Below are 13,776 nucleotides of genomic sequence, written 5' to 3'. Positions count from 1 at the left end.
CATTGACTGGCCTAAACAGAAATGGCGCAACATTTTGTGGACTGATGAAAGTAAGATTGTTTTTTTTGGGTCTAGTGGCTGGAGACAGTTTGTCAGATGACCCCCAAACACTGAATTCAAGCCACAGTACACTGTGAAGACAGTGAAGCATGGTTGCGCAAGCATCATGATATGGGGATGTTTCTTATACTACGGTGTTGGGCCTATTTATCGCATACCAGGGATCATGGATCAGTTTGAATACATCAGAATACTTGAAGAGGTCATGCTGCCTTATGCTGAAGAGGAAATGCCCTTGAAATGGGTGTTGCAACAAGACAACGACCCCAAACACACCAGTAAACGTGCAACATCTTGGATCCAGACCAACAAGATTGACGTTATGGAGTGGCCAGCCCAATCCCGGATCTTAATCCAATAGAAAACTTGTGGGGTGACATCAAAAATGCAGTTTCTGAGGCAAACCCAAGAAATAGAGAAGAGCTGTGGAATGTAGTCCAATCATCCTGGGCTGGAATACCTGTTCACAGGTGCCAGAAGTTGGTTGACTCCATGCAACACAGATGTACAGCAGTTCTCAGAAACAGTGCTTGTACAACTAAATATTAATTAAGTGATTCAAAGGAAAGCAAAATCTTCAAACATTTTTCAGTTTATATAGTGAATGCTTGAGTTTGTAAAGAACAATACAAACACTGCTATATTTTCGAACAGTCTAATATTCACTTTTCTTCAATTTTTTTAGAGAAACAACACAAATTTGATATTTTTCTTCATGTTTTGATTTGGAATAGAATGTGTAGTGTTCCCAATGCATTTGTGTGTATGGAAATAAAAGCTATTAGATGGATTTTGAGAGCTTTATTCACCTTTTTCAACACACTGCTATTATTTTGAACACAACTGTATGTATATGTATGTATGCGTGTATATGTATATGTATATATATATATATATATATATATATATACAGTTGCAAGAAAAAGTATGTGAACCCCTTGGGATTACGTGGAGTTTTGCATGAATTGGGCATAAATTGTGCTCTGAACGTCATCTAAGTCACAACAATAGAAGAACACAGTCTCCTGAACATAATACTACACAAACATTAGATGTTGCCATGGTTTAATTGCACATAACATGTAAACATTCACAGTGCAGGGAGGAAAAAGTATGTGAGGCCCTAGCTTAATGACTTCTCCCAGAGCTAATTGGAGCCAGGAGTGAGCCAACCTTGACTCCAATCAGTGTGATGATATTGGATGTGTTGCTGACAGCTGTCCTGCCCTTAAAAAAACACACACCTGTTTTGGGTTTACTGGTTTCAAGAAGCACTGTGTGATGTGAACCATGCCTCGCAGAAAAGAGCTCTCAGAAGACCTACGATCAAGAATTGTTGACTTGCATGAAGCTGGAAAGGGTTACAAAAGTATCTCCAAAAGCCTTGATGTTCATGTGTCCACGGTGAGACAGACGGTCTACAAATGGAGAAAGTTTAGCACTGTTGTTACTCTCCCTAGGTGAGGTCGTCCTGTAAAAATGACTGCAAGAGCACAGCGCAGAATGCTGCATGAGGTAAAGAAGAATCCCAGAGTGTCAGCTAAAGACCTACAGAAATCTCTGGCACATGCTAACAGTTTTGTTGACACATCTACAATAAGGAAAACATTAAACAAGAATGGAGTACATGGGAGGACACCACGGAGGAAGCCATTGCTGTCCAAAAAGAATATTGCAGCACGTTTGAAGTTTGCAAAAGAGAACCTGGATGTTCCACAGCACTACTGGCAAAATATACTGTGGACAGATGAAACCAAGATTGAGTTGTTTGGGAAGAACACACACCACTATGTGTGGAGAAAAAAAGGCACAGCACACCATCATCAAAACCTCATCCCCACTGTAAAACATGGCGAAGGGAGCATCATGGTTTGGGGCTGCTTTGCTGCCTCAGGGCCTGGACGGATTGTTGTCATTGATGGGAAAATTAATTCCAGCGTTTATCAAGACATTTTGCAGGAAAACGTACGACCATCTGTCCGCCAACTGAAGCTCCGCAGAGGATGGGTGATGCAACAGGACAATGATCCAAAGCATACAAGTAATTCAACAAAACAATGGCTGCAACAGCACAGAATACGCCTTCTGGAGTGGCCCAGTCAGAGTCCTGACCTCAACCTGATTGAAATGCTGTGGCATGACCTTAAGAGAGCGATTCACACCAGACATCCCAAGAATATTGCTACACTGAAACAGTTTTGTGAAGAGGAGTGCTCCAAAATTACTCCAGATCATTGTGCAGGTCTGATCTGCAACTACAGGAAACGTTTGGTTGAGGTTATTGCTGCCAAAGGAGGGTCAACCAGTTATTAAGTCCAAAGGTTCACATACTTTTTCCTCCCTGCACTGTGAATGTTTACATGTTATGTACAATTAAACCATGGCAACATCTAATGTTTGTGTAGTATTATGTTCAGCAGACTGTGTTCTTCTATTGTTGTGACTTAGATGACGTTCAGAGCACATTTTATGCCCAATTCATGCAAAACTCCACGTAATCCCAAGGGGTTCACATACTTTTTCTTGCAACTGTATATATATGTATGTGTGTGTGTGTGTATATATATATATATATATATATATATATAAAATTCTTTTTTTTTAATTATATAATTTAGATTTTATTTTTTTTTATTTAAAAAACTGGATTACACTATTGATGCACAGCCTGCATGTTGCCCAGCAGCACTTCCTTTTGGCCACTTGTAATGTTCAACTGCAAAGCTTAGATCCTTTGCCTGGAAACCAAACCACACCACATTGATGTTTCATATTTGCAAGAGGGTGTACCATATATCATTGTTCATCTTGCTGCCCCACTTTTGTAAAATATTATAAAGCTGTGATACTTGTGTTCCAGACTGCCAATCTAGGCTGCACAGTTTCTGATGTTGTAACGATGATTTACAAAGCAAATATATCAACCAAACAAATTAATTTGCATATCCAGTGGCACCTGAATCTGTATAAATATGTGCATTAACGCACTTCATCTATAAATTTGTTTGTATAAGATCATGTCCAGCCACCCATACCCACCTACGCTTTTCATTGAAAATGTTAGGCTTTGAAAATTCATCCCTGGAAATATTGTTTCTGAAATGTCTAACATTGGCAATTAGTTTTCTCTTTTTATCCTGTATCTCTTAAGACTAATTCACATCGTTGAAGTCTATTTAGCCACTTCAATACCAGACACTTTCACCCCCTTCCTGCCCAGGCCAATTTTCAGCTTTCAGTTGTGTCACACTTTGAATGCCAATTACTCAGTTGTGCAACACTGTACCCAAATGACATTTTGTATTTTGTTTTGCTATATAAACAAAAAATAACAAAATTCAGAAAAAATGTATTCGTTTTTGTAATAAAATGTAGCAAATAAATGCTCTTTCTGCAAAAATGTAGGCCAAGATGTATTCTGTTACATTTCTTTAGTAAAAAATAAACACAAATCAGTATATGATTTAGACTGTGAACTATGGTATATACTGTATATATGAAAATCGATCAGTCCTGATGTACTGACTGCCTATCTCTTTTCTTGAGTTCTTGAGACCCTAAAATGCCAGGACAGTACGAGTACCCTCTAAATGACCACTTTTTAGTAAGTAGACAGTCCAAGGTATTTAGTGGCAAGTTTTTTGCAGTTGTAATTTTTTTTGTCACAATGGAAAATTTTTTACGTATTGTCACTCGTGCAATACAACATCATCATTTGACTGGAGTGGCAGCGATCAGGGATACTGACTGGTGACAGTATGTAAAGAAAAAGAAGAATGTTTCAAGTTTTTTTACAATTTTGGCAGTAGCAGCGGAATTTAATTTCAATCATTAATTGCTTCCTGCACGGTCTGTAATAGAACGACGGTCGAGTGGGAGTACTGCCATCCTGGGTGGACGTAATATGAGGATGCTGTGCCACGATCTGGCTTCTGCTGTGTCCACCAGACACAGCGGCTGACAAATCAGTGTACCAGGCCGCTGCCTGTACCATGTGATTGCTAGGAGCAGTCACTGAATGATGTCATTCATAAAAAACGGTTGTTTATAACGGTGAGTGTCACTGTGATTATCAGATACCACCAACAGAAAGCTCTATTTGTGTGAAAAAATGATAAAAAATATCATTTGGGTGCAGTGCTACATGACTGAGCAATTGTCATTCAAAGTGTGACAGCACTGAAAGCTGAAAATTGGCCTGGGCAGGAGGGGAGTGAAATCATCTGGTATTGACAGGTAAAACCTCATTATCACACCCACCCCTGTGCTAGAAATGATAGCTTTAAACTGTGGGGAAGCGCTGACACATTGTGAACAATTGGATTTATAAGACCATAAACTGCATTACTTCCGAGTTGCTGAGTGTAATTGGAACAGTGCTTCATGTAAAGCCCACATGACATTTAGCCTCACTTCTTATACATTTGTCCTTTTTTTGCTACTAAGCACATTGGGGAATAGCAGGTCCACTGTTAAAGTACAACTACAGGCACCTGTATGACAGTCTAAAGGATCAAATCAAGATACTATGTGATGCACAAGCCTCACACTACCTTTATCTTCCCTGACTGAGCCAAATCCTCCTTTCCTTGTTCCTAACACGCTTGCCTTCCTAGATACGGAAACTCACAGCAAGAGTTTTTGCAACAGAAGCAGTCCTGCCCTTCCAGAAAGCAGTGGGCAGGACTAAAGTTTGCCTAGGTGCTTACTGACAAGCTACAGGCTTGGCAGTCGGCAGTAACAAGCTGCCTGCAACATGTTTTCATCCCACCGTACTGCAAGCAGGCAAAGTCTACATGACGGGGAACATTTCCCCAAATTCTGTTGCACAGTATCGTTGCCACACTTATCCCACATTAGGTGGACTTTATTAGCAGGCTCAGTAGTATTGGTGGGACTATGCAGGGGTACTAAGAATAAAACTATAAATGCAAATTAACTTAGAATCAAGTGTTTCAGTACACATTTTTGAATGGGGGGGTGGCATAGTTTTAGTTTCATAGTTTAACAGAGAATATATTTTCTCCTTGGCTGCCTCAATCAAGATTGCCCTAGGTTTCCTGAACTACAATTTAAAGACTAAGTTTATTTACATTTTTTTTAATAACAGCACAAGGGATATTACCTACTATTAGCGCGATGTATCACTTGCGCTTTTGGCTGTATATTTAGTTTAAATCTTCTGTCCTTCTGATCCCACCCTACTCTCCCTACACTCACCCTACACACTCACCATACGCTCACCTCCTTAATGTTCAAGGGACATTGGAGTTTAATAGAGCGAAAGGACCTTTGACAGGCACTCATCAAGAGTACTGTCTATGCCTGCCCTTTCCATCCCCTCCTCCATTCATAGAAGCTTCTATGAGTGAAAAAATATCTATGAACGGAAGGGGCAGGCTATTCTGTCAGCCACCTTTCCTCCACTTGTAGATTGTTTGTCTTTCCTTCATAGAAGCCATAGTACAGCTTCTGTGAATGGAGGAGGTGGGAGGAAAGGGTGGGCATAATGAATGTCTGTCACAGCTCCCTTGGCTTTATCAACCCCCATGGCACTGGAAGATTATAGCTGCAGGGAGGATCTGAGGACAGAAGATTTCAAGGAAACCTGCAGCCAGTAGCACAAGGGACATGCAAATGACAGATCCTTCAGCACAGTTAACCCCCTCAGTTCTGGAAGATTATGGTGGCAGGGGTTAACTAAATCTGCAATTAGCAGCAGAAGCAATGCATTGCATTGACTGTGTATGTAATATCCCTTGTGCTGATATATAAAAAAAAAATAAAATAATTTGACTAAACATAGGCTTTAATTTAAACAATTTAAAGTAAGATTATTGTAGATGTATACTCAACCGTAAAACTAAATGTATAACATGGAGTGTTCCAAGATCCTCACTGATAGGAGGTATGGAGACAGAGAAAATACATGAGGAAAATAGCTGAAACAATTTATAATATAGTATTTTGTGAACAAAATACATGTGACTGAAATGGGTATTTTTTTTTCTCAGGCTGATGAAACATGCAAGTGCAATGGCTGGAAAAACCCAAACCCCCCCCCTACACCACCGAGAATGGATCTTCAGCAGACTGTTGTCAGCCTCACTGAGCCATGCCGTAGCTGTTCACACACTCTTGGTAAGGCAGCACCTATTTCTCTTTATAAGCCCATCTGCATGGACATGCTTGTTCTCAGTGCTTTGTTTCCGTTGGGTGCTCCAGTTTATTCCTACTATCCAAAAACAAGTACACTACATGAATTCTTGATACATTGGCAGTGTGTGAATGTGGTAGAGCCATTAAACTGTAAGCCCATGTGGCCAAAGACTTCTGTAAATGATTCAGTGCTCTCAGTGAAGACATCCTGGCAAGTAAGTGCTATAAATTATGTGTAGCTTTGTTAATAAACAGTTGACATGTGGACTTCTAACTCATATAAACAGAAAGCCAATGTTTGGCTAGAACATATAAACCTTAAGATATAAATAATTTCTTAGTGGTTAATTCCTAAAATCCAACTCGGGTCAAATTAAAAGAAAAACTCATATGACGCATTAACACAATCCCTCCATAACCTGCTCATCCAGTTGGTAGATCATTTATTTTTGCACTTCATTTAACAGATCAAGCTACCCAGTAAATGTGACCTTTACAAGGGTTGCTACAAGCCATATAACACTGCTGAAATGGTCCCAAAGGTCAACTTTTTTTTAATGAGGTTTAGGCCCCATTGGTGCGATTCCAAATTGTGCCAAACATGTAAAAAAAAAAGCGTGAATCGCAGCAAGACGTGTATAAAAACACACCTGTAGGGCCAAAATTTGGTCCCTGAGCTTCTCTGATGTGACAAACGTGCATAGGGCAGTCAGTTCAAGTGAATGTGCTGTCCTATGCTAAACACCCCACATTCCCACTATGCGATATGTGAACAGGGCCTTAACTTTTGTTTTAAAAGAGAAAAAAAAAATCTTATTGTTACTGCCTAAAAATAAAGCTAGAGTTAGGCTTCAGTTTGTCTTATTTAGAGTCTCTTTACAACCACATCTACATCTAAGACTCCTCTGTCCACAAGGTGACAGTGCTGCTGCACATTTTCACAGCAGAATGAACAACATTGTCACCCTGTTAAAGGAAGTATAAAACGCAATGGGCTCCATTCACTAAAGCATCCCGCATGCGGTATTTAGGCATCCAGACACATTTTACCTAAATATTGCATGCAATCCTGAAACTGTCAATTCCCTTTACCGTTTTGCGGTATTTACAGCATGAACAAGCATTAAACTAAATTGAATTCACAAAAGGAAATAAACAATGTTAAGGAGCGGGCGGCCACTGGCGTCCTTAACAACCAATGAGTCATCAGCTGTCAGCAGCATTTAAAAATTGCTGAAATAAAAGGCCAGACCCTAATGCAGGCCATAGACGGGTCGAAAACTGGCCGTTTAAAAAAAAATAAAAAAGGAAAAATCGGTCGTTCGATAGGCCGACGTTGCCACCAACGGTAAAAAAAATCGTCCGCTTTTTGTGTCAAATATAATAGCGGACTGGAATTCTTTTTCTTTTTCTTCTTCTTGCAGGTCACGGCTCATGTGCAGATTTTTTATCGGTAAAATGATCAGCCGATTTGCCCATCATTGCCGGGAAAATCAGGCAATCGACAAAATCGGCCAATTTTTTTCCAACCGATAAAAAAAAATGTGCCAAAACCCCGAAAAACGGCCAACCAATTAACCCATTAACGGTGCGAAAATCGGCTGATTTTTTTTTTTGGCCCTGAAAAGTTGGCCGATTCTTGACCCGTCTATGGCCTGCATTATACAGGCATGCAGTCCGGCAGGTCAGGAAAGTGGGGGGGGGGGGGTTACTGAGGGTTGGCAGGCGACATTCATCATGATTGATGCTGGATCTACAGCGGGGGACATTTTTTTTTTATTTTGTTTTTGGAATAAAGGGCTTGTTTTTTTAATAAAAGGGGGGGCATGGTTGGGGGAAGGGGCCCTTGTCTTCATCAGCAAGGTGCTTTAGGGGTTGGGGGAGCCCCCCTGTCCCAAAAGCACCACTCCATGTTGAGGGCATATGGCCTTGTATTGTTCAGGGGGGGGAGCCCCCCTTTTCTGACTTTTCCAGCTGCATTCTTGGGTAAGGGTCTGGTTTGGATGTTGGGTTAGACCCCACACCATTTTTTTTTTATTTTGTTGTGTGGCTCACCTTAAAATCCACACCAGATCTGAAGGGCCTAGTATGTATGGGGGGGGGGGGGGTGGACTCCACAGTGTTCTTTCAGCAATTTTTAAATGCCGGCAATTCTTTTCTTTACATTCAGCTGTCAGCGGACAACCCCACTGACAGCTGATGACTCATCATTTGTTAAGGATGTGGCGGCTGCCCGCTCTTAACAACTATGTTGTTTACTGGTTATTAAAGAAGCCAGCAGCCTCTTGCTTCTTAACAACCATCTATTTAAACTGTTAAATTGTCTGCAGGCTTTCACTACTAAATACCACATAACTTCATAAAATAGTGAATGCGGTATTTTAGTAGTGTTTTTTTTTTTTTTTTAGTGAATTGGCTGTGCAGTATCTTACTTCATACTTGGATGCTGTAAGATACCGCTTTGTGAATGGAGCCCAATATATCTATTGGCAGGATCAACAGGTAATTAAATAAGTTACAGGAGGACTCAGAAAGCAAAAAAAAAAACTGCTGTGTTAATGCTACTGACAGACTACATAGTTTAATATTTGATTTTGCCCACAGTTACAATTTAAACACTTTTCTATTGATCTCATTATATTGTTTTTCCCTATTGCTGTTTTTTTTAGCCTCACACGTTTCCCATTTAGAAAATGTGTCGGAGGAGGAAATTAATAGACTTCTGGGAATTGCACTAGATGTGGAATATCTGTTCACTTGTGTACACAAGGAAGAAGACGCTGATACTAAACAAGTCTATTTTTATCTATTTAAGGTACTTAATACAATTCAGGGTATGTTTAATGTTGATAGATACTTATTTAATGGGAGATGGGTTGGTTTAATGGGATATGGTTGTATTTTAAAGATTAATACAATCAAGCAATTCTTTGTTTTTTTTTTTTAATTCCTCTTTACACAAAGCTTTTAAGAAAATGCATTCTACAAATGGGGAAACCTGTGGTGGAAGGATCATTGGAAAGCCCTCCGTTTGAGAAGCCTAGCATTGAACAGGTAATTGCAGTTATAATGACTTTTTTCTATTAGTTAAAATACAGTATATAAAACCCCCTAACTGGCTGTCCCCTTTAACTTTACTGTGCACAGTATGCAGTGATTATGTCCTGTAGAATATTTATGGGGGCTTTGAAACATCTAGGAACTTCAATTTGAAGTCTTGCCAAAACTTGTTTTAGATCGTGTGGGGAAAGTTAGGACTTTCGTTTTTTCAGTTCATGTGTTTTGGCTTTCTGACAACTGGTGCCACTTGAAAGAGAAAAAGAAAGAATACTGGAACACAGACACCGATACAGTACTTAATTGGGGATTGGTGTGCTTTTTCCTTCTTTTTAATTACTTCCTGTCCAACTGACTGGTCTCCAAAGGAGAGCAATGGTAACAAAAATTGTCTCTAAGCCTTCACTAATCTAAAACTGATAAAAAAAAAAAAAGGTTTTGGCTAGTCTTCAACTTTAATTTCTACCGCCATTGAAGATCATCGCAAATATAGCTAGAGAAACTCTTAACCTAAGAGACTGCCACTGTTTTGAGGTGAGTAAGAGGGCTGCTATGGCAGGTCGCCCTTGAAAAATTTATAATTTCCTGTCTGTGTCTTACCTAAAGCGGAAATTTACTCATAACAACTGGATAATAAATACATTTTTTTTAGCAAGGAACATACATTCCACAATAATAATTATGCTACCAAAATTAGTGTAAATTGCCTCTAGCATTGCTCCTGTTTCTTCTTGCTGGAGGCTGCTATTTTGCTGAAGCCTTTGAACAGCAGTAAACCCCATTGTTAACAGTGTCAAAAAACATTCCTGGAATGCTGAGATCACTAATTGTCACATGTGCTTGTATCCTCAACCAACCTGTCAAACCATCAAATGGATGGTGTTATAACTGAATGTGCAGCACTATGGCAGTTGCAGATCAAACAGAAGCAGCTTCCTTGGCTGTAAAGGATAGGAAGGTTTAATTCTGCTATAAGGCTTGTCAGCAGATTGGCCTCTACAAATTCTGCAATACCTAAAATTGCCTAAAATTAGAGAGCAACTGAGCATGTGCAGAGCAGGGTGAGACCGTGTATTACTGTTTTACATACCTACACCTGTAAAAGAGGCCAGCCTGAAATGATCTAGCAGGACTTTTCTGACTAAAGTTTCACTTTAAGTATTTTTGAATTACAGCCCCAGAACAAGCATGCTTTGAATGAGCTTCACATTAACTCATTCTCGTATGGCAAATCCAGTCAGATAGAAACCGGTATAATCATCCCTTCCATTTTATTGCTACAAAGAACCATATATTGTTTTTTTACAACATATGCGGCTATTTCAGTACCATAATTTTATCAATAACTGTAACAAAAAAGTATATAAAATCTCCACTGTTTATTAAATAACATTAAAGTACTTGTTTTTAAAAAAGCAATGGGCCGTATACCATACATCATACCACTCTATGTCATAACACCCTTTAAAGTGATATAAAAAAAAGTGATAAAGTGAAAAAAAAACAACAAAAATGTCATACTTACCTGCTCTGTGCAGTGGTTTTGCACAGAGCAGCCCCGATCCTCCTCTTCTCGTGTCCCCCACCAGCACTCCTGGCCCCTCCCTTCTGCCTAGTGCCACCACAGCAAGCAGCTTTCTAAGAGGGCACCCAAGCAGGCTTGCTCCTGAGCTGCTGCCTTGTGTGTCCACTCACACACAGAGCTGTGACTCGGCTCCGCTACCTCTCTCCTCATTGGCTCACTGGCTGTGATTGACAGCAGCAGGAGTCAATGGCTGCTGTCTCCGCCAATGAAGAGGGAGAGTCCCCAGAGAGCCGAGGCTCCCATGCATATCACTGAATCGTGATGGAGCTCAGGTAAGTATTAGGGAGCTGCTGCGCGCAAAAAAATGAAATACCTGTTATAAGTCAATCTCCTTTGTCTACAGTTTTCAGTAAAATAATCTTTCCATCACTTAATACTGAATAGTGTTAATATTTAGTATAGAGTTTTAAGACTTACATATACTGAATGTTGTAGTACAGAATCTATTACATTAGCACAGTCATCTTCCAGTTATAGTTATTTCTGGAAACCTGAATAGTTCAAGCAGTAAGTACTGCAGCTCATATAACTTTGGGTTTTTTTTCCCCCAAAGTTGGAGGCTAACTAATCAATTAGATATTACTAACTGTATAATTTAATTTTTTTGTGTGCAATAATCCTTCCATCAAAGAGAAAAAAAATATTTAACGAAAAAATTTAACTTTGTATTCAATATCATAAATGGCATATGTATGCTTGTTGTCTAAATTTATTCAGGCCCATTGCAATGTTTCCAATATGTTCTAATTTAGTTCTTGTTTCAGCAGTGTTGTTGTGCACTCATTTTACCAGTAATGTTTTACATGACCTCCTTTATTCTCTTCAGATTCCCATTCACATAACTGCACATTTTCAAACATGAAATGCTGAATCAAGGCTGACATTCTGAAATCATTATTACTGGTCCACTGACAACATACAACTCTAATAAAAAAGTGGACTGTGTAGCCTTTGCGCTTATTTACCCTTTTAACATAGTAATTGGTTAGTTTCTGTTATATTCAGTAGAGAACAGTTAATAAATTAACAAAATAAAACAGCAGCATATATATGTTAACATATTGTGGGGCAAAACAACAGGTTTATTTACAGTGATTAAACCCTCACCTTGTAAAACACCACATTTAGTTTAAAGTAGTAATGAAAGGCAAAATATTTGTGTATAGATAAGATAAAAAAACATTATTTACACCTTTCCCATTTTTTATTAGTGATCATATATTCTCTGTTCTCAGCTGCAGAAGAGCTAGGGGAGGAGAAACAGTAGCACACTGATCTTTCCAGCGAAAGGCTGTGGGGGGTTGTCAGGATGAGACTGATCATTAATAGAGAAAAACAAAACAGAGGGTGCACCAGACTTGTGCATTACCTTTAAAAATATGTTTATTAAATTTGAAAGAAGGTATTCTACTCACAAACGTACATGAATATAAGCACATCATATGAGACAGCTCTGTCCAATTCGCACTGCGTTTCTGAATGGTGATGAGAATGATGGACATCCAAAATGGCTGACGCGTTTCGAGGACTAGCCTCTTCCTCAGAGCCTAACTACCTAGATGTCTGACCCTCTCTTATATATGCTCAACAATGAATAAACACTTGTTAACCAGGGGCCGTCCCACGGACTCCCAGGGGCGGGGAGCAATAAAATGGGAGGTGCTGACATACTATATACTGTACATACAATAACTGCAATGAAATAAGCACATCAAATCCACATGTAGGAAATGCAAACATCTCTATCTGAATAGATGGATGTCACTGATTGATAGATCCATATAAAAATCTATATCCACAACATATACAAGGCATAAATAACCATAGGTGCTACAGTTGGCATTAAAGATGAGTGCACTATAAAAATCAATATTTATATTATAAGATAGAGAAAATGTAGTAAAAAAAACAAAAACAAAAAAAAACCACAAGAAAGGTTTATGTATGTATAAGAACATACCAAATCTTTAGCCTCCTGCACAAGATCATCCCCAGGTGTATACTGTGGACAGTGATCCAAGTGAAGTGTATGTGTACTGATGTTCCTGTACCCAGCATGGTAGATGGCTGCTGGAACATACGCTGCATTGTTGAGCATATATAAGAGAAGGACAAACATCTAGGTAGTTAGGCTCTGAGGAAGAGGCTAGTCCTCGAAACGCGTCAGCCATTTTGGATGTCCATCATCCTCATCACCATTCAGAAACGCAGTGCGAATTAGACAGAGCGGTCTCATATGATGTGCCTATATTCATGTACTTTAGTGAGTAGAATGCCTTCTTTTAAATTTAATAAACATATTTTTAAAGGTAATGCACAAGGCCGGTGCGCCCTCTGTTTTGTTTTTCTCTATTAGTACTTTTGCACTCCCCTTTTCTTTGAGGGCAGCAAGGCGTGCATATTCCAAGACATTCGTGGTGTGATCCCTATGACATAGAGTCCATCCCTAAGCGCAGGAGTATTTGGGTTTTCCACTTTCATATCAATGAGACTGATCATTGGAGGAGAGCACATTGAGTTTCCAGCACAGCTAGGGAACCTACCATGGTGCACTCTCATGCCTAGTGTGGTCAGTTTTTAATAGGAAAGCAGAGGGATGGGCAGGAACACCAGAGATTTCACACAAAGGAAGCAATACAAAAAGAACAGGATACCTTTTCATACAAGTACATGGTACAGCAGGTACATATCAGGAATATGAAATGTTGCATTTACATATTCTTTAATGACTCCCTCCTGGAGGTACATAGTTACCTTTCTTTTTCACTGTCTGTTCAGCCACCGAGGGTAATGAGGATGCCTGGTACTTGATTAGGTACAGGGGCGGGCTGACAACTCATGGGATCCCCGGGCAATAGGGGATCATGGGGCCCCTGTGCCCTTGCCCACACAAAAAGCCTATAAAAAAGGTACCA

At 39.6% G+C, this 13,776-nt stretch overlaps 1 protein-coding gene across 2 annotated transcripts in view; it reads left to right on the top strand.

The window, feature by feature from the left end:
- KAT2B (lysine acetyltransferase 2B) overlaps positions 1–13,776 on the top strand; it is a 130,088-nt gene that overhangs the window by 55,788 nt on the left and 60,524 nt on the right. For both annotated transcript variants that reach the window (XM_089691089.1, XM_089691096.1), the window contains exons 2-4: positions 6,075–6,201; positions 8,889–9,034; positions 9,184–9,273. In XM_089691089.1, the coding sequence (XP_089547215.1) occupies positions 6,075–6,201; positions 8,889–9,034; positions 9,184–9,273 (363 nt within the window). The remainder of the gene's footprint in view (positions 1–6,074; positions 6,202–8,888; positions 9,035–9,183; positions 9,274–13,776) is intronic.

This window comes from Staurois parvus, unplaced genomic scaffold, assembly GCF_062004578.1.
Source record: "Staurois parvus isolate SC_StPar_1 unplaced genomic scaffold, SC_StPar_1.0 ptg000021l, whole genome shotgun sequence".
NCBI lineage: Eukaryota > Metazoa > Chordata > Amphibia > Anura > Ranidae > Staurois > Staurois parvus.
The sequence above is the reverse complement of the archived record's forward strand: the minus strand, read 5'-3'. Positions and strand labels throughout refer to the sequence as shown.